This window comes from Oncorhynchus nerka, linkage group LG10, assembly GCF_034236695.1.
Source record: "Oncorhynchus nerka isolate Pitt River linkage group LG10, Oner_Uvic_2.0, whole genome shotgun sequence".
Lineage (NCBI taxonomy): Eukaryota > Metazoa > Chordata > Actinopteri > Salmoniformes > Salmonidae > Oncorhynchus > Oncorhynchus nerka.
In genome coordinates, this window is record NC_088405.1 from 63,423,505 (window position 1) to 63,445,505 (window position 22,001).

The following is a 22,001-nucleotide window of genomic DNA, read 5'->3' on the forward strand; positions in this document are numbered from 1 at the left end:
CCTTTGTTTTGTTGCTTTTGAGGGATCGGTTATTTTCCTGCTACCACTATGCCAAGGCTCTCACCTCCATGTAGGCTGTCTCGTCATTGTTGGTCTTCAGGCCTACTACTGTTGTCATCTTTTGCACACTACACAAAGGTGTCTTCAGATACCATAACATTCACAACTTTAAGTTAAAATGACTACTGATACAACTTCTCTCTTCTGCCAGTATTTACTATTTCTTTCAGTAATTTACAGACTTAAGTTGGCTGCTTTCAATATATGTGGGAGATTGATCATTCAAGCAGCTTTTCCTATGTTGAACATTTGAGGGAGAGAAATATCCTCCATTACCAGTATTTTCATTCACAATGCAGCAGAGTGTAATGTCTGAATATCGATTTAACGGCAATGTATATTTCATACAGTAAAATATATTGCTTCGTCTACAGGGATCTTGTATTACATTATGACTCACCTCATTCACAAGTGTAAACTAGAGTCAGATGAGATTAATTGCTTATAACTGGTTGAAATGCTTATGCATATAAATTGTGACAATATAATCAAACCTAAATTAAACGAAAGCATCAAATAGGTATGGTCTTCAGACCCATTCTCATTGGCTCCGAGAGATGGACTCATATGACGTAAAGTTTCCGGGTTAGTCTCTTCGTTGGAGGTTACTGTCGGTCATTCATCTTGACGCGGTCCCGTTGACGTCTCGGTTTCTGAGGTAAGTATACTAGCTAGGGAAATGGCTCAGTAAACTGCTAGATAATCTGTTATCATCATTTTATTTACATACATGTGGCAATATTTTATATGTATTTTTTATATCCAATGTAAGAAAGCTATCTATGCCAACTTCATTCATATATTTGTTTATGATGATGCGCCTATGGTATCTGGCCAGCGCACGCTGCCTCTCTAGAAGCCACAATGTGACATTTTTGTTGCTAGTATGTTTTATTTGCTAGGCATCCGACAAAACGTCATAGTAATTTTCTCGGACATGACGTTTAAATTTTTATTCAGCAACGACACCTATTCATGTCAAATACATGAAGCACATCATGGGTGTCTTGCACAGTGCCGCGTGGGTCTCAGTTTTCAAACATTATTATATGTATTGGAGTATAACAGTTGCCCGTTTTTTTTTTCCTTATGTGAACAATGATCGTACATTTGTTGGGATTAATAGCACGACTTTCAGATACGAAACTATGTCAAGGGAGTTGACAGAGATTACTCGGTCAGACACGGATATGGCTTCACTCACTGGACTTTAAAAAATATATATATATTTTATAGATGTCCATCTCAAAGGCATGTAACATTTACCAATTGTATACAACTAATGAACGTTTGAACAAACTATTTGATGTGGGTTATATACAAGTTTATATATGGGTTATATATATACACCACACGTGATGGTGATATGATGATATGGTTTATTCACCAAGAACAAAATGTGATATCGATAAATGAATTTGCAGTACCAGTCCTAATAACAGGAGAGAAAATGAATGCAAAGTATGGTGGGCACACTTCAAATCAGTCATCACCCTAAATTGTTTTGATCGGGTGTTTGTGTTACAATTCGTACTGATGTTTGATGTAGACTTGTGTTTAAAAATCAAATTTTATTTGTCACATACACATGGTTAGCAGATGTTAGTGCGAGTGTAGCGAAATGCTTGTGCTTCTAGTTCCGACAATGCAGTAATAACCAACAAGTAATCTAGCTAACAATTCCAAAACTACAACCTTATAGACACAAGTGTAAGGGGATAAAGAATATGTACCTAAAGATATATGAATGAGTGATGGTACAGAGCGGCATAGGCAAGATACAGTAGATGGTATTGAGTGCAGTATATACATATGAGATGAGTATGTAAACAAAGTGGCTAGTGATACATGTATTACATAAGGATGCAGTAGATGATATAGAGTACAGTATATACGTATACATATGAGATGAATAATGTAGGGTATGTAAACATTATATTAGGTAGCATTGTTTAAAGTGGCTAGTGATATATTTTACATCATTTGCCATCAATTCCCATTATTAAAGTTGCTGGAGTTGAGTCACTGTGTTGGCAGCAGCCACTCAATGTTAGTGGTGGCTGTTTAACAGTCTGATGGCCTTGAGATAGAAGCTGTTTTTCAGTCTCTCGGTCCCAGCTTTGATGCACCTGTACCGACCTCGCCTTCTGGATGATAGCGGGGTGAACAGGCAGTGGCTCGGGTGGTTGCTGTCCTTGAGGATCTTTATGGCCTTCCTGTGACATCGGGTGGTGTAGGTGTCCTGGAGGGCAGGTAGTTTGCCCCCGGTGATGCGTTGTGCAGACCTCACTACCCTCTGGAGAGCCTTACGGTTGTGGGCGGAGCAGTTGCCGTACCAGGCGGTGATACAGCCCGACAGGATGCTCTCGATTGTGCATCTGTAGAAGTTTGTGAGTGCTTTTGGTGACAAGCCGAATTTCTTCAGCCTCCTGAGGTTAAAGAGGCACTTCTGCGCCTTCTTCACGATGCTGTCTGTGTGGGTGGACCAATTCAGTTTGTCTGTGATGTGTACGCCGAGGAACTTAACTTGCTACCCTCTCCACTACTGTTCCATCGATGTGGATAGGGGGGTGTTCCCTCTGCTGTTTCCTGAAGTCCACAATCATCTCCTTAGTTTTGTTGACGTTGAGTGTGAGGTTATTTTCCTGACACCACACTCCGAGGGCCCTCACCTCCTCCCTGTAGGCCGTCTCGTCGTTGTTGGTAATCAAGCCTACCACTGTTGTGTCGTCCGCAAACTTGATGATTGAGTTGGAGGCGTGCGTGGCCACGCAGTCGTGGGTGAACAGGGAGTACAGGAGAGGGCTCAAAACGCACCCTTGTGGGGCCCCAGTGTTGAGGATCAGCAGGGTGGAGATGTTGTTGCCTACCCTCACCACCTGCGGGCGGCCCGTCAGGAAGTCCAGTACCCAGTTGCACAGTGCGGGGTCGAGACCCAGGGTCTCGAGCTTGATGACGAGCTTGGAGGGCACTATGGTGTTAAATGCCGAGCTGTAGTCGATGAACAGCATTCTCACATAGGTATTCCTCTTGTCCAGATGGGTTAGGGCAGTGTGGTTGAGATTGCATCGTCTGTGGACCTATTTGGGCGGTAAGCAAATTGGAGTGGGTCTAGGGTGTCAGGTAGGGTGGAGGTGATATGGTCCTTGACTAGTCTCTCAAAGCACTTCATGATGACTGAAGTGAGTGCTATGGGGCGGTAGTCGTTTAGCTCAGTTACCTTAGCTTTCTTGGGAACAGGAACAATGGTGGCCCTCTTGAAGCATGTGGGAACAAATAGACTGGGATAGGGATTGATTGAATATGTCCGTAAACACACCAGCCAGCTGGTCTGCGCATGCTCTGAGGGCACGGCTGGGGATGCCGTCTGGGCCTGCAGCCTTGCGAGGGTTGACACGTTTAAATGTTTTCCTCACGTCGGCTGCAGTGAAGGAGAGTCCGCATGTTTTAGTTGCGGGCCGTGTCAGTGGCACTGTATTGTCCTCAAAGCGGGCAAAACAGTTATTTAGTCTGCCTGGGAGCAAGACATCCTGGTCCGTGACGGTGCTGGTTTTCTTTTTGTAATCCGTGATTGACTGTAGACCCTGCCACATACCTCTTGTGTCTGAGCCGTTGAATTGAGATTCTACTTTGTCTCTATACTGACGCTTAGCTTGTTTGATTGCCTTGCGGAGGGAATAGTTACACTGTTTGTATTCGGTCATGTTTCCAGTCACCTTTCCCTGATTAAAAGCAGTGGTTCGCGCTTTCAGTTTCACGCGAATGCTGCCATCAATCCACGGTTTCTGGTTTGGGAATGTTTTAATCGTTGCTATGGGAACGACATCTTCAACGCACGTTCTAATGAACTCGCACACCGAATCAGCGTATTCGTCAAAGTTGTCATCTGACGCAATACGGAACATATCCCAGTCCACGTGATGGAAGCAGTCTTGGAGTGTGGAATCAGATTGGTCGGACCAGCGTTGAACAGACCTCAGCGCGGGAGCTTCTTGTTTTAGTTTCTGTCTGTAGGCAGGGATCAACAAAATGGAGTCGTGGTCAGCTTTTCCGAAAGGAGGTCGGGGCAGGGCCTTATATGCGTCGCAGAAGTTGGAATAGCAATGATCCAAGGTTTTTCCAGCCCTGGTTTGCCTGAATGCTACCCTTGCTCGGATTTCATCAACCTTGTTGTCAAGAGACTGGACATTGGCGAGGAGAATGCTAGGGAGTGGTGCACGATGTGCCCGTCTCCGGAGTCTGACCAGAACACCGCTTCGTTTTCCCCTTTTTCAAAGTCGTTTTTTTGGGTCGCCGGCTGGGATCCATTCCGTTGTCCTGGGTGAAAGGCAGAACACAGGATCCGCTTCGCGAAAGTCATATTCTTGGTCGTACTGATGGTGAGTTGACGCTGCTCTTATGTTCAGTAGTTCTTCTCGACTGTATGTAATGAAACCTAAGATGACCTGGGGTACCAATGTAAGAAATAACACGTAAAAAAACAAAAAACTGCATAGTTTCCTAGGAACGCGAAGCGAGGCGGCCATCTCTGTCGGCGCCGGAAGGCTTGAGCTACAGTACAAGGCTTGTAGTGCTAGTTTAGTCTATTTCTGGAATGTGTTTTTATAGACACAGCAGTAGCATTGATTATCCTTTCTTACAACACAGCCTTGCTATGAGTCTTGGTCACACATTTCATGCGTCACACAGTATTCTTCAGTGTGTGAAAGGTCATTGACATCACCTCAAGGTGAATATATTTACCAATGGCATGCTTTTACGCAGTGGTGTAAAGTACCCAATTAAGTCTTGTCCTGTTGTCCCCTCTATGACTGTAGAGAGGAATCTCATCACTTCCTGTCCAATACAATCTCCTATTGGATTAGAGCAGTTGTGGGTGGTAGCAGGAGAATGTATGTTAGCTCTGTGATTGCAGCTGAGTTTACCAAAGAGCTGAAACTAGGGGTGAATAATCTACAGTCGTCTTGTGTACAATAAACATTGCTGGACTAGTCTATTTGTTCAGGAAAAGAGGAAGACCTGTGTTTTGTTAGCTTGCCTTAGAACAGTAGGTAAGGTAACCAATTTCTTCTCTTGTTCATTCTCTCAAAAGGGTTGCATTGTTTCGGGCTGCTCTTCACCGGTGTAGTGTTTTTCAGAAGTGTGTGCATGTGGTCTTTCCTCTGCCAAATGCATGATGCTCTTCCACAATTCTGATTCTGTTTCAAGGGCTGATATACCTGATACCTGCCTTTTTATAATGGATATTTGAAAGTGGTAGGAAGATGTTTTTTCTCTCGCTGAATAATAATATTGATTGAAGAAGGAATTTGTCCTGGCTGATTCCTTTCGGAGTTGTTATGCCTGAGTGTTGTTGTGCCTATGTAGTAAATGGAATTAGGCAGATCAGTGGCACATGAGCACGATAAGCACTTGAGCCTTCATTAGTACATCAACAGGGACTGTCTGGAGGGATGTCAAGTGACAAGCATTTCATCATCAGGGCAACATAGCAGATCATGATGCAAGCATTACAACATGAAACATTTTACAAGTTCTGATTCTGTCGAGGCATGCTCAGCTGCTAGTTACAGTAGCAGCAGTAAGATCAATTCGATTAACTTTTCAATGGAATGTAGGTCTTTTGACACTGTGTTCCTCTGATGTCAAGCTTTCATTGTATTATATGGTATTACATGGTTTGATATGGTTTGGTCTAAATGTTTTACTGAATAGTGGATATAAAGAAGAATATGGACTTGAGGATAGGGCTCAACTCTTTATTTTCTTTGTTCAGGGCTTAAAATACAATTTTTGTTTAGGCTTGGATAAAGTCCTGAATAACATTCTGTGACACTTTTACATTTTCTAGTGTGCTGGTATTGCTCTTGCTAGTTGCCATCTTAGAATCTTGCGCAATGAAATAATGTGTTCTTTGGCTTACATGGAACCTGCTTTCGATATACTTGTATTTCCTTTATTTTGGCAGTTACCTTTAGGTCCAAAGGGTTGCCAAGTGGCACCAGAAATTTGGTGAAAATAAAAGCTAAATAAGAAAGTAAATGAATGCGTTACTGATATTACTTACATGTTTAAAATATTTTACTAGTAAAAGGTTAAGGTTTCATGTAGGCTATGCTGTCTATCTCCCATTTAACTTAACCTAGCCTAACCTCTTTGGCTTTATAACCATTCTGCTGAGCTCTGTCTTCTTTGTATTGCAGTCTTTCCATTTAGGCCTAAGTCATTCTCAAGGGGTATTTTCCTAGGGTAGGCCTAGTGGTTAACGCGTTGTGCCAGTAGCCGAAAGGTTGCTATTTCAAATCCCGCATCCGATAAAGTGGAAAATCTGTCGATATGCCTTTGAACAAGGCACCTAACCCTAATTGCTCCAGGGTCGCCATTGATAATGGCATAACCTGGCAGTGTCCCCAACCTCTCAGGGAGAGTTGGGATATGCAAAAACACATTTTCAATTCACACGTGTATAATAGGGCAAATATAAGCACCCAAATTGTTATTAATATTATTATTTATTTATTAACAACTTGTTGCTCATTCTGATTATTCTACCTTATAATTGTTTTCTGTCTTAGCCAAGGCACCACCAATTGGCATAAATAAATACAGGTGTTCATTCAGCTTTTTAAAACACTGACCTAACATTCTTCCAGTGCTAGGAAATGATTGCACACTGCAAGCATCAATTATAGATAAGATAAAAGATTGTCAAATCTTAAGTAACATTGACCAAACATGGGCCTAGATGTTTGTGTACAGCTGCATCAGCCATTGCAGTGCTCCATTGAAACTCAGCTATTTTGTCCAGCAATATAAAAACTATAATGATATATATAAAATGCAGCTAGGTTTGATGCATTGGAATATATGCTTTGACATGAAACGCATTCAAAAAGCCTCTGAAAACAAATAGTCATTCAGTGTGGCTTGTCTATAAATTAGATTTTGCATTCTGCACAGTGCATACTTGTGGCTACTGGCTAGCTCCTAGCTGTAGTGCTTCAATATGACTAACATGCTTCTCTCTCTCTCTCTCTCCAACTCTCTCTTTCTATCCATTTTTTTTTCTTCCCCTATGCTGAACAATTCTCGACCAATCAGCCTGCTGTCTATAGAGCTAGCATCACAGACCTCTTGTGTCAAGCCTTTCCATTGAGTCGTCTGGGTGCATGTGCTGCTACCTGTCCCATCTGTAATTACTGCCACCTGCCGTGGCAATCTTTCCACGACCTGAGAGCTGAACCGTCTGAACTCTCCTTGACACAGACACTTCTCCCTCAAGTCTCTCTTTCTCTCCACTTCTGCCTCACCTTCAACCATGATGTTCAAAGTTGACATGCATTACATAGTCTTCTTGCCTGTGTACCTATTGATGTGGCTGTACACTCTCATCACGTTTATCCCATGGTATTTCCTCACTAATGCTGGAAAGAAGAAAGCCATGGCCAAGAGAGAGAAAGCCAAGTCCACCACAGGCAAAGCAGAGGGCCCCTATCGTTGTGTGGAGAACTTTGACAACCTGGCCCGTGAGGACTTTGAGGGAAAGGACACTCTAGACAAGCTGTTTGAGCATGCAGTGCAGCGCTTCGGCAACACAGACTGCCTGGGTACCAGGGAGCTCCTAAATGAGGAGAACGAGACGCAACCCAGCGGCAAGATCTTTAAGAAGGTAGAGTGATCACACACACTCCATCGCATTCAGAAACGAATTAGAGTGCAGTGAAGGTTCTGTGAAATAAGTTACTTCGGTTATGCGACCTGAAGCAGGTTTGTATAACTTCATATAACATCTAACTGTCCTAGATTAAATCCCCTCTTGTGGAGTAATTGAATCGAATGTCATAAACATTTTCACAGAAAATAACTTGATTTTCCCCAGTGAACTGAAGGCCCTTAGTAGAACTAACCCTAATAGCCTGTTCCTGTGCTCTCTCCTCTGCTGCAGCTGATCCTGGGGGAGTACAGGTGGCTGTCCTATGACGAGGTGGACCAGATCATCAGCCATCTAGGTAGTGGACTGGCAGCCCTGGGCCAGCAGCCCAAGAGTACCATCGCCATCTTCTGTGAGACACGGGCAGAGTGGATGATCACTGCACAGGCCTGCTTCAGACGCAACTTTCCATGTAGGCATTGACTGCAACACATCTCCCTGTTTAATGATGTAACACTAGCATATAAAGTAATAGAACAGTAATATTTCTGATAACATTGTGCTGTGTGTTTGCATTTAAACAACATGTTTGGTTGTGTTGCAGTGGTCACTCTGTATGCCACCCTGGGGGAGGAAGCGGTGGCCTTTGGGCTTAATGAGTGTGGGGCCACACACCTGATCACCAGCGCAGAGCTACTGGAGACTAAACTCAAGGTTGGAGATATTAGGGGAAATTAATGGTTCACATTCCAGCCTAACTACACACTACTGTTCTCAGCTCCTCTCTCAGTGGGAAAGAGAGCTGGGTCGTTCCACCAAATGGGTGCCTTTTGCGTCCCTTTGATATTTTAAGTAGAAATTGTGCACGAATATTACATTTTAAAAGCCTGTTATATTAAATGAAGTGCCCTTTAATATAGACCACATGGATAATTCAATACATCTGAATAAAGGCTTGCTAAAGTGACAAAATGATACATTTTGACACGCCCCTCCGTCCACCCTGTGCCACGTCTAGGAAGATTTCAACCCATGGAATCCAAACATTTCAACAAGTTTCACCATCAGCCCTAGTTATTTCTGTTGCTTTGATAAAGTCCCAGTGATTCATTTAAGCGTTTTCCTCATTTTTAAGGTGAACCCTATTACATGAACTGAACTCTTGTTTTAATATGATAGGGGCCCTATTACTTAAAGATAAATGTTTAAAGAAACATTGAACATCTAATAATCACAGTGTAAAAGCAGGTGAGCTGGTTCTACTCTTTTTGGCAATTTTCTGATGTTTTGTGGTGGAAAACTGAGCGGGTCGAGCATAACACGTCAACCCTGTTAACATTAGATAGACTAGAGATGTTTTAGCAATATTTTTTGGGGGGGTTGAAACTGGCATTCAATTGCACACAAGCTTCCATTCCTCCTGTCACGAGGGGCTTTATGGCTGAATTAACATGAAATCACCAACCCTGTTACAGTCAGCCCTGTTACAGTCAGCCCTGTTACCTTATGTGGCCCTTACCATTGTAATGTTTGTTATTTAATTAACCTCTTGAGATGGAAAAAACATGTTTTTTTAATGAATTTGACTATGTGCTCTTTATTACAGAATGTTAAAATTAGGAGAAATCCAAAGATTTTTTTGTTAAACCAAGTTACACTTCTCAAAAGGAACGACCCAGCTATCTTTTCAGACAGGATGAGTGTAATCACCTCCGTAGGCGAAGGAGGAAGTTAAAAACACATGGGGTGTTTGTGTATGAACTGAGATGTGTTGTTCACCTGAAAAACAAACCCCTGATATCATCAAAACTTGAATGAACCCTAAAGGGCTGAGATTACTCATGTTCAAAGTCATGCCAAATAAGGATGTCTTCCTATGTGTCTGACAGAATGTTTTGCCAGATATGCCCAACCTGAAGCACGTTATATATGTGGACAACAAGAGCATCAGCCGGACGGGCTACCCTGAGGGCATTCAGATCTACAGCATGCAGGCAGTACAGGAGTTGGGAGCCAAACCTGACAACTGTATGTGAAAACACATCAACAGCACTTTTCATATACAAAACACAGGTCACACTGTTGGGTCACTGTTTTAGGACACCCTGTTATGTCACAGTGTTTGCACTGAAACTTGAGTTTACATATGGCCCAAATGCCATTGTAGAGATGGTAAAATGTATAAGCAGATAAAAAAAGTCTGATGAAGTATAATATACACATATGCTGGAAGTTTAGTTTCCCACTGTGTAGTGGGAAACTGGCTTGGACTGTACCATTTATTTTCTAAGTATTATTAAGTGACGTGTCCCCATGTGCTCCTGGCAGTGAGTGTAGCTGTGCAGCGCCCCCAGCCCACAGATCTGGCTGTGGTCATGTACACCAGCGGCTCCACAGGACGACCCAAAGGAGTCATGATCATCCACAGCAACCTGATCGCTGGCATGACGGGCCAGTGTGAGAGGATCCCAGGACTGGGGTGAGCAGAGCACTCTACTGCATCGCCTCTATCAAGTGTATAACCAACATTTAACTAGGCTAGTCAGGTCTCTGCGTCACATTCCCATGTCAGACACAATGTTTTGAAACAGCAGACAAACAGTGTAATGTACTGATGATACCCTTGCCTAAACATGATTAATCATGCACTCTTTTGACTGAACTTGATAATTAGATAAACAGTATTGTGGAAGTGCATAACAACTGTGGTGCAGGGTTACAGATATTGATGATGTAAAGTGCTGTCTCATCTTCATATTGCTAAGTCATGTTTGTGTCCATGTGCAGGCCAAAGGATACCTACATTGGCTACCTGCCTCTAGCTCATGTGCTGGAAATGACTGCTGAAATCTCATGTATGACGTATGGCTGCAGGATTGGCTACTCTTCTCCACAAACACTCTCTGACCAGGTAATAGACTCAGCAGTTTGATCTAAAACAATAGAAATGATCATGCATATTTCAACAACAAAAAAATGTTTTTTGCAATGTTGGCAACAATCTGTTATTTTGATATCTTCTCTTTTACAGTCAACAAAAATCAAGAAGGGCAGTAAAGGAGACTGCTCTGTGTTGAGGCCTACTCTGATGGCAGCTGTACCGGTAAGAACAAGCATCCTTCCTTAACCTGTCTGCTTATCGCTGATGTGTTAGTGTTCTATGAAAAGGCTCCGTTAGAGATTTGTAGAAGTCCGCTCTAGAGGACATCTTCTAACAGGTTATTATGTTTGTTCTTTCATAACTATCCTGCAGCTTTGATGTCCTCTGTAGAGGGTGGAAGCCGAGATATATAAGATGTTTATCTGTTTATCTGACAGGAAATAATGGACCGCATCTACAAGAATGTGATGAACAAGGTGCAGGAGATGAGCTATGTGCAGAGGACTCTGTTTAAACTGGGCTACAACTACAAACTGGAACAGATCAAAATGGGCTACGATGCCCCACTCTGCAACATGTGAGTACACAAGGACACACACACACACTGCAGCATGTTTCTATCTACCATACACAATCCTGTGACATGCACATAGCTATCTCTATAGGTCAGATCCCTGATACAAGATTAGTGCATAAATCAAATGTAATTGGTCACATGTGCCGAATACAGCAGGTGTAGACTTTACAGGGAAATGCTTAACTTATGAGCCCATTCGCAACAATGCAGAGTTAAAAAACAAAGACAAATATTAGCTAAATAAAAAAACTAAATAGTAACACATTAAAAACAGTAACGAGGCTATATACGAGGAGATCAAGATAAAGATAAAGAAATAAATATTAAAGGAGGTCAATGTAAATTGTCCGGGTTGCCATTTGATGAACTGTTCAGCAGTCTTATGGCTTGGGGGTAGAAGCTGTTCATCTGGGATGATGGTGTTGATGTGAGCCATGACCAGCCTTTCAAAGCATTTCATGGCTTCAGATGTGTGTATTTTAAGTGTACTGTATGTATGCTTGTGTGTATTTTGACTGGTTTTGGAGGAAACCATATTTTTGTGTCTGCCAGTCAATGCTGCTTATCAGATATCAGGGTGTCCTTCTGACTGATTAGGGGTGATTACGAAATAGCTCTATTTGATATCAGAGTGAAATTTCATCAGTAAACATGAACTAATGGATAAGGTCGAAGTTGATTTATTTCCTCTGTCCTGTCCGTCAGGCTGCTGTTTAAGAAGGTGAAGGCTCTGCTGGGAGGGAACATCAGGATGATGCTGTCAGGAGGAGCGCCCCTGTCCTCCGCCACCCAGCGCTTCATGAACATCTGCTTCTGTTGCCCCGTGGGACAGGGCTATGGCCTCACAGAGACCTGTGGAGCAGGTACCATCACAGAGGGTGAGTCAGGGCAGGCACAGGCATGGACTACTACTACTGGGGTCAGGGCATAAAATTAACACCCGTCAAATGCGGGTAGATTTGGGTATTGGTGGGTAAGAATGTATATTTCACCAGCCACATTGGTGGGTGGTCAATGTGCAGTGCTCTACAGTGAAATCATTACATTTGCGAATAAAAATAGTAAAAAGTCCAGGATGAGCACATGTGGAGTTAGAGTTAGAAAACTGCTGCAGTAGCTGTTTTCAAAGTATTTCTTCGGTTTTGTTTCATAGCTGCTAATTGCATGAAGACATAGGAAACCTGTATATCCCACCTCGTGAAAAAAAACATTGCCTGGCAGGGGAGCTGTGCGCAATGGTTGAAGTGCTGATATATTCATTTTTGGAGGCGCTGCGCACTTGCATACAAGTTTGTCTAATTTACTCAAAAGTCTACAAAGTAAAGTGAGACTTTGTCCTTGTGTTTCTTGGCTATTTACATTATTATGTTCACAAGCTCGGGTTTTTTTAAACATTAGTTTGAGTCTGCTGCTTCAACTTATAGCAAAGAGACGCCCTATCCTAAATCTCACAGACACGTGACAGGACTCGGGTGGCCACGGTACCACTGTAACCTCCCGCCCTTAAAGGGGCAGCTGAACATTTTGATCCTGATATTTTGATTAAAAGACTCGGGTCACAAAAAATGTACTGAAATTGAGCAATAAACCACAGTACTTCTTACTAATACATTTCTTGTTTTAGAAACATTACAGAGCATGATCATCCGTTTGTGTTTGTTTTTTTATGTAATATTTTGGCTGGTAAAAAATCTGAGTGGCAGGTAGATGTTTTAATCGTAGTAGTAGTGTGTAGGAGAATGGTGGGCGCTCTGTCATTTGAGAATCTTCACCATTGTGTTTTTTGTTAGCATGCATAGGCGTAATTTCCTATGGCAATTTTGGGCTTTAGTCAAGACAGGTATTTGAGAGCATGCTATTGCTCAGGCTTCTTTTTAATGTATTGAGTTGCCCTGAGAGTTTCATGTCTTTAAACACACATACTCTGAGGTAAATGTCTTTGTTCAAGCACCAACCTGTGAAAGGTTCTGTGATACTGGGATTGTTGATGGCAGAGGAATGGCAGCTATACTAAATATAACTATTTTACTTCAATCGGCTTTGCTGTTTAGGTCACGCAGGTATTTGTCACTTTTCAGTCCATTCTGAATGTAGAAGGATATGCTTGTGAGACGCTATGCAGCAGTATTTGAGTGTGAAACAGTTTGTCAAATGATGCCAAATAACCACTGGGGCCGATAAGGCCATATCATTTAACAGGACCTCAGGACATTGTTTCTTGGAACTTTCTTGGAAGGCAGAGGACAATGTACAAGCTCTTAGTTTAAAAACAAACACAATATTATATTTGATAAAAAATGTATTATGTTTGCTATGATTTGATTTTCCTCATAGATCAAAGCAGTGTTGAAATTGTGTGCCTCCGCTCTTTGGTCAGTCTGAAGCACAAGTACGTCTGTCACTTCATGCCCCAGATGTGCATGAGCACTGATGCTTATTCTTTAATAAGAAAACCTTGATTTGAGAAATATTCAGAGTCTGGTTTTTAGCCCTTGGACCATGCCTCAGGACTACCTGGCATGATGACTCTTTGCTGTCCCCAGTCCACCTGGCCGTGCTGCTGCTCCAGTTTCAACTGTTCTGCCTGCGGCTATGGAATCGTGACCTGTTCACCGGACGTGCTACCTGTCCCAGACCTGCTGTTTTCAACTCTCTAGAGACAGCAGGAGCGGTAGAGATACTCTTAATGATCGGCTATGAAAAGCCAACTGACATTTACTCCTGAGGTGCTGACTTGCTGCACCCTCGACAACTACTGTGATTATTATTTGATCATTCTGGTCATTTATGAACATTTGAACATCTTGGCCATGTTCTGTTATAATCTCCACCTGGCACAGCCAGAAGAGGACTGGCCACCCCTCATAACCTGGTTCCTCTCTAGGTTTCTTTCTAGGTTTTGGCCTTTCTAGGGAGTTTTTCCTAGCCACAGTGCTTCTACACCTGCATGGTTTGAGGGTTCAGGCTGGGTTTCTGTACAGCACTTTGAGATATCAGCTGATGTACGAAGGGCTGTATAAATAAATTTGATTTGATTAGTGGGCTGGGTTACAGCCTAATACTGGCATCAAGTATTAAACTCTACGTGGTGTCTTTATTTATCTGTGATTGTGTGTTTTGACTCCAGTTGCAGACTACAGCACTGGGAGAGTAGGAGCCCCCCTCATCTGCTGTGAGGTGAAACTACGAGACTGGGTTGAGGGTAAGACAGTAAGCCTATAGAAACACACACTTATTTATGAACATTTTTGATAAAGTGTACTGCACTGTTGAGGAGAGCTTGCAAGTAAAAAATGTACTGTATTGTTTACACCAGTTTTCAAACCTTTTCAGCAGGGACCCAATTTATTTTATGCCATAATATCTCAGAACCCCATTTTTTTCCCGGCAGAGTTTCTGGCGAACACACCCAAAATCAAATAACACAGCCTTAAAATCTGTACATTTTGATCTTCACATCAACAAATATCGTTTGATTCATTACATTTCCATCTGTTACAGCCTGAATTTAAACAACAATTATTCTCACCCATCTACACACAATAACTTATAATGACAAAGTGAAAACATATTTTTGGACAATGCAAATGTATTGAAAATGAAATACAGAAATATCTAATTGACAGAGTGAAAAGAAGGAAGCCTGTACAGAATAAAAAATATTCCAAAACATGCATTCTGTTTGCAACAAGTTCTAAAGTAAAACTGCAAAACATGTGGAAAAGCAATTCACTTTTTGTCATGAATACTAAGTATTTGTTTGGAGCAAATTCAATGCAACACATTACCGAGTACCACTCTCCATATTTTCAAGCATAGGGGTGGCTGCATCATTGGCCTCATGGTAAAAATCCATGAGCGGTTTCCTTCCTTTCTGACTACTGAGTAAGGAAGGATGCCCGTATCTCTGTAGTGACTGGGTGTATTGATACACCATCCAAAGTGTAATGAATATCTTCACCATCCTCTAAGGGATATTCAATGTCTCCTTTGTTTTCACCCATCTACCAATACTATAGGTGCCCTTCTCTGAGGCACAGAGATGAGGTAGTCATTAAAAAATAATGTCAATAACACTATTATACACTATTGCACACACGGAGTCCATGCAACTTATGTTACTTGTTAAGCACATTTTTACTCAACTTATTTAGGCTTGCCATAAAAATGGGGTTGAATACTTAATGACTCAAGACATCTCAGCTTTTCATTTTTTAAATTAATTTGTAAAACTGTCTAAACACTTTGACAATATGGGGTATTGTGTGTAGGCCAGATACCAAACATCTCTATTTAATCCATTTTAAATGCAGGCTGCAACAGAACAACATGTAGAAAAAGTAAAGGAGTGTGAATATGATGTTTTCCACACACATTTAGTATGCATATCATGGATGACCTGGACATCCTCGTTCAGTAGCTGCCCTGTTTGCCTCCTTTGCTTGTTGTTACCGTATTTGCATGTGGCTCTCATTATGTGCCTTGATTAGTTTCCATGTGGTTAGTTTCTTCCTGTTCCAAACAATCCTTTTATTCAGCTATTCTCTACCACCATGCCTCACTCTTATCTTCCCACTGTGTTTCCAAGGTGGATACACCAGCCAGGACCAACCCCACCCCCGTGGAGAGATCATGATTGGTGGGCCCAACGTTACCATGGGTTACTATAAGAGCGAGCACCTGAACAATGACTTCTGGGTAGATGAGCAGGGCCAGAGGTGGTTTTGTACCGGGGATGTGGGGGAGATCCACTCTGATGGCTGTCTGCAGATAGTGGGTGAGTGGCTGAGAGGAGGTGGAGAACATCTGAGTAATAACACATAATAAAAACATGCTCACTGTTTATTGCACAACAGCTGCCTCTCAACACTTTATGACCATGAAGTAATACTGTCATAAACTATTCAAATTGATCTAAACAATGCTAACTGCCATAAAACCTCTCAGTGCTATCCTGCCATATTTCAGTCTTCTCACTGACCCTCTCTGCTTTGTTTGTAGACCGTAAGAAGGACCTGGTCAAACTGCAGGCTGGAGAATATGTGTCCTTGGGGAAAGTGGAGTCTGCTCTGAAGAACTGCCCCCTTATTGACAACATCTGTGCATATGCAAACAGGTAACTCTTCTGTCTGCTTTATTATACCACATACACTACTGGTCACTTAGAAATGTCCTTGTTTTTTAAAGAAAATCACATTTTTTGTCCCTTTAAAATAACATAAAATTGATCAGAAATACAGTGTAGACATGGTTAATGTTGTAAATGACTTGTAGCTGAAAATGTCTGATTTTTAATGGATTGTCTACATAGGCGTACAGAGGCCCATTATCAGCAACCATCACTCCTGTATTCCAATGGCACGTTGTGTTAGCTAATCCAAGTTGATCATTTTAAAAGGCTAATTGATCATTATAAAACCATTTTGCAATTATGTTAGCACAGCTGAAAACTGTTGTGCTGATTTTAAAGAAGCAATAAAACTGGCCTTCTTTAGACTAGTTGAGTATCTGGATCATCAGCATTTGTGGGTTCTATTACAGGCTCAAAATGGCCAGAAACAAAATCCTTTCTTCTGCTACTCGTCAGTCTATTCTTGTTCTGAGAAATGAAGGTTATTCCATGCGAGAAATTGCCAAGAAACTGAAGATCTTGTACAACGCTGTGTACTACTCCCTTCACAGAACAGTGCAAACTGGCTCTAACCAGAATAGAAGTGGGTGGCCCCGGTGCACAACTGAGCAAAAGGACAAGTACATTAGTGTCTAGTTTGAGAAACAGACGTCTCACAAGTCCTCAACTGGCAGCTTCATTAAATAGTACCCGCAAAACACCAGTCTCAACGTCAAAAGTGAAGAGACGACTCCGGGATGCTGGCCTTCTATTTTCAATGGCGGCCTAGGAACAGTGGGTTAACTGCCTTGTTCAGGGGCAGAACAACAGATTTTTTTTTACCTTGTCAGCTCTGGGATTTGATCTTGCAACCTTTCAGTTACAAGTCCAACACTCTAACCACTAGGTTACCTATCTACATAGGCCTCTATACGCCTATGTAGATATTCCATTAAAAATCTGCCGTTTCCAGCTACAATAGTCATTTACAACATTAACAATGTCTACACTGTATTTTTTATCAATTTTATGTTATTTTAATGGACAAAAAATTTGCTTTTCTTTCAAAAAACAAGGACATTTCTAAGTGACCCCAAACTTTTGAATGGTACTGTAGGTTTTACATTGATACCAAATGCGTTTGTGGTTATGTTTTAGTAGTTATTCTACATGTATCACCCCTAAAACATATTCAATGTGCATGCTCAAGTCTAGTCTATCATTTTATTTTCTCTTGCTTTTAGTGACCAGAACTACGTGATAAGCTTTGTGGTACCGAACCAGAAGCAGCTGACAACTCTGGCCAATAACAACGGCATAAGTGTTGCCTGGGAGGAGATCTGTAACCACCCAGCCATGGAGAAGGAGGTCCTGAAGGCCATCAAAGAGGTGGCTGCCTCAAGTAAGGCTGAAACCTACTCTGACACATATCTTGTTAACTTGACTAACCAGATGGACAATAACCTAGAATTAATACACATAATTTCAGTGTGACGAGGCTTTTGCTCATGCCATGCATATCCCTTTTATATTAACCATTTTGCCCCCCCCCCCCCCCCCCCCTCCCTCCCCAGTCAAACTGCAACGTTTTGAGATCCCAGTGAAAGTGCGTCTAAGCCCAGAGCCCTGGACCCCTGAGACTGGCCTGGTGACAGATGCATTCAAATTGAAGAGGAAGGAGCTGAAGAATCACTTTCAGACTGATATAGAGAGAATGTACGGAGGGAAGTAGAGCCACCATCTGATCTAACCAAAGAACAGTTTCCTTACAACTTTCACCAGTGATGTGTGTCTGAATAATAATAATACTATTTATTTGTATTGTGATTTTCATAAGAGTTATCTCTAAGCTCTACAGAAAAAAACCCACTTGAGTGTAAAAAAACATTAGGAACACGTTCTTAATATTGAGTTGCACCACGTTTTGCCCTCTGAATAGTCTCAATTCGTCAGGGCATGGACTCTACAAGGTGTTGAAAGTGTTCCACAGGGATGCTGGCCCATGTTGACTCCAATGCTTCACACAGTTGTGTCAAATTGGCTTGATGTCCTTTGGGTGGTGGACCATTCTTGATGCACACAGGAAACTGTTGTGTGTGAAAAACCCAGCAGTGTTGCAGTTCTTGACACACTCAAACCGGTGCGCCTGGCACCTACTACCATACCCCATTCAAAGGCATTTCAATATTGTTCCTTGCCCATTCACCCTCTGCATGGCACACATACATAATCCGTGCCTCAATTGTCTCAAGGTTAAATATTTTCTTTAACCTGTTTCCTCCCCTTCATCTCCACTGATTGAAATGGACTTAACAGGTGACATCAATAAGGGATCATAGCTTTCACCTTGATTCACCTGGTCAGTCTATGTTATGGAAAGAGCAGGTGTTCCTAATATCTGTACACTCTGTGTTTAAAAACGACATACATTTAGAATCAAGGCAGGTAAAATAGCAATAGTGGTCGAGGTGCGATTATAATTTTTTGCTTCGGACTAGAACTGAAAAAGACACTCTGTAGAAGTGGAATTTAAGGCCCGTTTTAAAAGTTTAGAGTGATGGAGAGCATTCCATAGGAGAGGGACTAGGGAGCAGAAGGCTCAGTCCCCATAGTTCGGAATGTGTGTAAATGTGTGTGTGTGTATATATGCTTCAAAGCATTATGCCTGTGAACTGTTGAATTGTCGTTCCACGCCATATTTTTTGTCAAATTATGAATGTCAGTCCATAAAGTCCAGCACAGAGGGATCAGCTGGTTAGTTACAGCTATTTGTGTACATGTAGTTGTCTCCATGCTTGGGGGCAATTGGCAATGCAAGTCTTGTATTTGCATACTGTAATTTGCCTTTGGAATGTATACATTTTTTTGTCTAAGGGAGTTAGGTGTCATAATGTCTTGTGAAATGGCCATTGTCAATTTGAGAAATTTCCTGTAGCTGTAAGACAGAGTTGGGCAATTGGCGGCCCCCGATCAATTTCGAAACACAGGGCAGCCCCCCCCCCCCAAAAAAAGATATATATTTATTTAAGTATTTTCATTATAATTTTTTGGGGGGGGGCCCCACTTGAGTGTTAGAATAGTAAAATACACAAGGTGCAATTTCTAAATTTGGTGTGCATCAGTAGTTTTTCTGTTATTCTATCAGTCACTCAATTAGCCATGTCAGCTAACAATTTTTAGATGAAGTCTTTCCAGCTTTCTAAACTTGTAGTAATCGTGGTCGAATTCCGATCAGGTACGTGACCAGGGCTCCTATTGATTTAGTTAATCACTCTCACTCAAATACAGTTATAGCCGATTTCAGGATTGTATATCGATTCGCAAAATGTGTAAAATTTCAGGAAATTAGCTTTAAAACTGTAAAGATTTCTCTCCCCCATAGCAAAATGGTTAGAATTGCGGGAAATATGCTGTAAAACTGTCATTTTTGTTCTCTCTGCCCCATGACAAAATGTGTAGAATTGCAGGAAATGTACTTTAAAATGTACATTTTTCTCTTCACCGTCAAATCTTGCTGAGGGCCCCCAAAAGGCTAGGTCTGGCCCTGGCTACTGGAATAAAGTGGTGAGGAGTAGCTTTGTGGACCCATACTCTTCGGAAGTAATATATCCAGCCAAACTAGCATAGTTATAGCCAGCTAGTTTAGTCAAATCAAATTTTGTCACATGCGCCGACTTCAACAAGTGTAGACTTCACTGTGAAATACTTACTTACGAGCCCTTTCCCAACAATGCAGAGTTAAAAAGTAAGACAATATTAGCAAAAAGGGAGAACCATGGAAAACAAGCTCTGGACAGGATATAGCTGGGCACACATGTGCACTAGGCTAATTCAGGACACAGAGATTGTAGTTTTTATTCCCTAATATCAGGAGCTGGTGGGGGAAATTTAGATGAAACAATTCAGACACTGAAACGAGTACATCAGATGGCACAAATTTAAGGAGAGCAAATTGATATACAATCCAAAAATCAGCTGTAACTGTCAATAGTAAAACTGAATCCATAAAATGAATGGCGAAGTCGCTTCCGGACACGGTAGCGTCCTCCTCACCACTCTAGTTAAACTACTTAACTCTCTTAAGTAAATGAACTGCACAAATGGATTGATTGAACAAATCAGTTGACTGCATGTATGGGTATGGATGTGAGTACGCAGATACGCAAGCCACTGTGGCCCATCAGGATAAATTCAGAGTGGCCCCCACTCCCATCAATGTTGCCCATACCTGCTAACCTACTGGAAGTATGATGAAAATAAAACATTATGCTGCCCCCTAGTGTGCAAGCCCCCACAGTGCTGCTGTATACATTTGCTTGTTCTAAACATAGGTTCACATTACTGCCACAAGACTGCTGAGACCCCACAATCCTTCAGGCTATTGCACAAAAATGAAACCTGAGTGTAATTTTGGAAATTTATGTCACCTGTGCTTGTTTTAATTTAGGTTTTCATGTTTTGAACCTGCTCATGACATTGTCATGGTGACACAACCCAACCCATGCATGTCACGTTATGTTTTGGATTTTTCAGGTACTAGGTCTGGTATGGTGAATATCATTCTTGCTATGTTACAGAATGGATTATTTCTGTTTGAAGATAGTCCTTTAGCCTCTTTGTTTCATGCTGATCTCTACCGACACCTCTGTTTTTGTATACTGTACAATATTTATAGACTTCGTTTATGTTTCAAGTCATCTTTATAATGTAGTATTTCTACATTTCCGACCTCTGGATCTGCCAATTTAATAGTCTGTATGCTCTTGAATAATTGTATATTTATCAAGATATGAAATACTCAATATAATTCAATGCAATTTTTTAGATGCTGTTAAATCCAATTGAGTAGCATGTGTAAATAAAACTTGAATGTAAAGATTTTGTATGCATATACATTAAGGTCAAGTTAAATTTTGAGCCATTTAAAAAAAAATGAATTTAATACTATTGAATTGTTTAAAGGTCACAATTGTGCTTCTTGAAACTTTGTGTGGAACGTTGACGAAAATGCTGTGAATAGGCAAGTTTGCTTCAAATGTACAGACATTCAAAGCTAATGAGTTATAGCATTCTGAAGCTTTTTAATGTCGCATATAATGCAGTAAGAGGGAAATTTATGGTGTCGTGACCAACTGAAACGTGCAAATTAATGCCAAAAATGTATATTCCAGGATGCATTCATATCATAAATACAATTGAACTATCCTCAATGGCCAACACATTGGGATAAAACAAAGACACTGTTACAATTAGCCATGATACGACTCTAATCCATTATGTCATATCACGGCCCTGTTCCAATAGGAGTGAGAAAGGTCAAAAAGCCACTATATGTTTTTTTGTCAATGTTTTATAATTTTTTACACTCAGGGTTAACTATACATCAACCAAGAATGCACTGCAGTAGTAATTATTTTGAGAACATTTAATCTTATGTTAATTATGAAGCACTTATCTTCATTGGTTTATATGGATGTTTTGTCAGCTCATTTGTATTATTTATAAAAATCTGTTACGTGTATGAAACAATGTGTGATAAGGGATGGGCAGTGTGTACATTCTGGTGAAGTCATTTTCTGTACATGTACTTTTTATATGAATATATTAAAGCTTTCTGCCCACTGTAAAATGTTTTTAATTATTTGAATAAGTGTCAGACTAATATTAAGTATTGTTCAATGATATACAATTAGGTTAACTAGTTTAAATCTACCACATTATT

The 22,001-nt window shown here is 41.2% G+C and overlaps 1 protein-coding gene across 4 annotated transcripts; it reads left to right on the forward strand.

The window, feature by feature from the left end:
• The first annotated feature begins 665 nt into the window (after positions 1-665).
• On the forward strand, positions 666-21,908 carry LOC115135804 (long-chain-fatty-acid--CoA ligase 4-like). 4 transcript variants are annotated; one of them, XM_029670897.2, is made up of 15 exons: positions 666-718; positions 7,493-7,729; positions 8,006-8,183; positions 8,316-8,425; positions 9,601-9,739; positions 10,040-10,190; positions 10,499-10,622; positions 10,743-10,814; positions 11,030-11,169; positions 11,875-12,047; positions 14,297-14,371; positions 15,758-15,946; positions 16,171-16,285; positions 17,524-17,681; positions 17,854-21,908. In XM_029670897.2, the coding sequence occupies exons 2-15, from the start codon at positions 7,502-7,504 to the stop codon at positions 18,009-18,011; spliced, it is 2,010 nt and encodes a 669-aa protein (XP_029526757.1). In that variant the 5' UTR covers positions 666-718; positions 7,493-7,501; the 3' UTR covers positions 18,012-21,908. The 4 variants fall into 4 exon arrangements, with proteins under 4 accessions (XP_029526757.1, XP_029526756.1, XP_029526755.1 ...); XM_029670896.2 differs by having other exon boundaries at positions 669-718; positions 7,496-7,729; XM_029670895.2 differs by having other exon boundaries at positions 681-718; positions 7,162-7,729.
• The last annotated feature ends 93 nt before the right edge of the window (positions 21,909-22,001 follow it).

Excerpts from the sequence above, each read along its gene's own strand:
- LOC115135804 (XM_029670895.2), top strand. The coding sequence starts at position 7,379 with ATGATGTTCAAAGTTGACATGCATTACATAGTCTTCTTGCCTGTGTAC. Across the intron at positions 10,623-10,742 it reads CACAAACACTCTCTGACCAG|TCAACAAAAATCAAGAAGGG; the intron begins GTAATAGACTCA and ends TCTCTTTTACAG. Across the intron at positions 10,815-11,029 it reads CTCTGATGGCAGCTGTACCG|GAAATAATGGACCGCATCTA; the intron begins GTAAGAACAAGC and ends TTTATCTGACAG.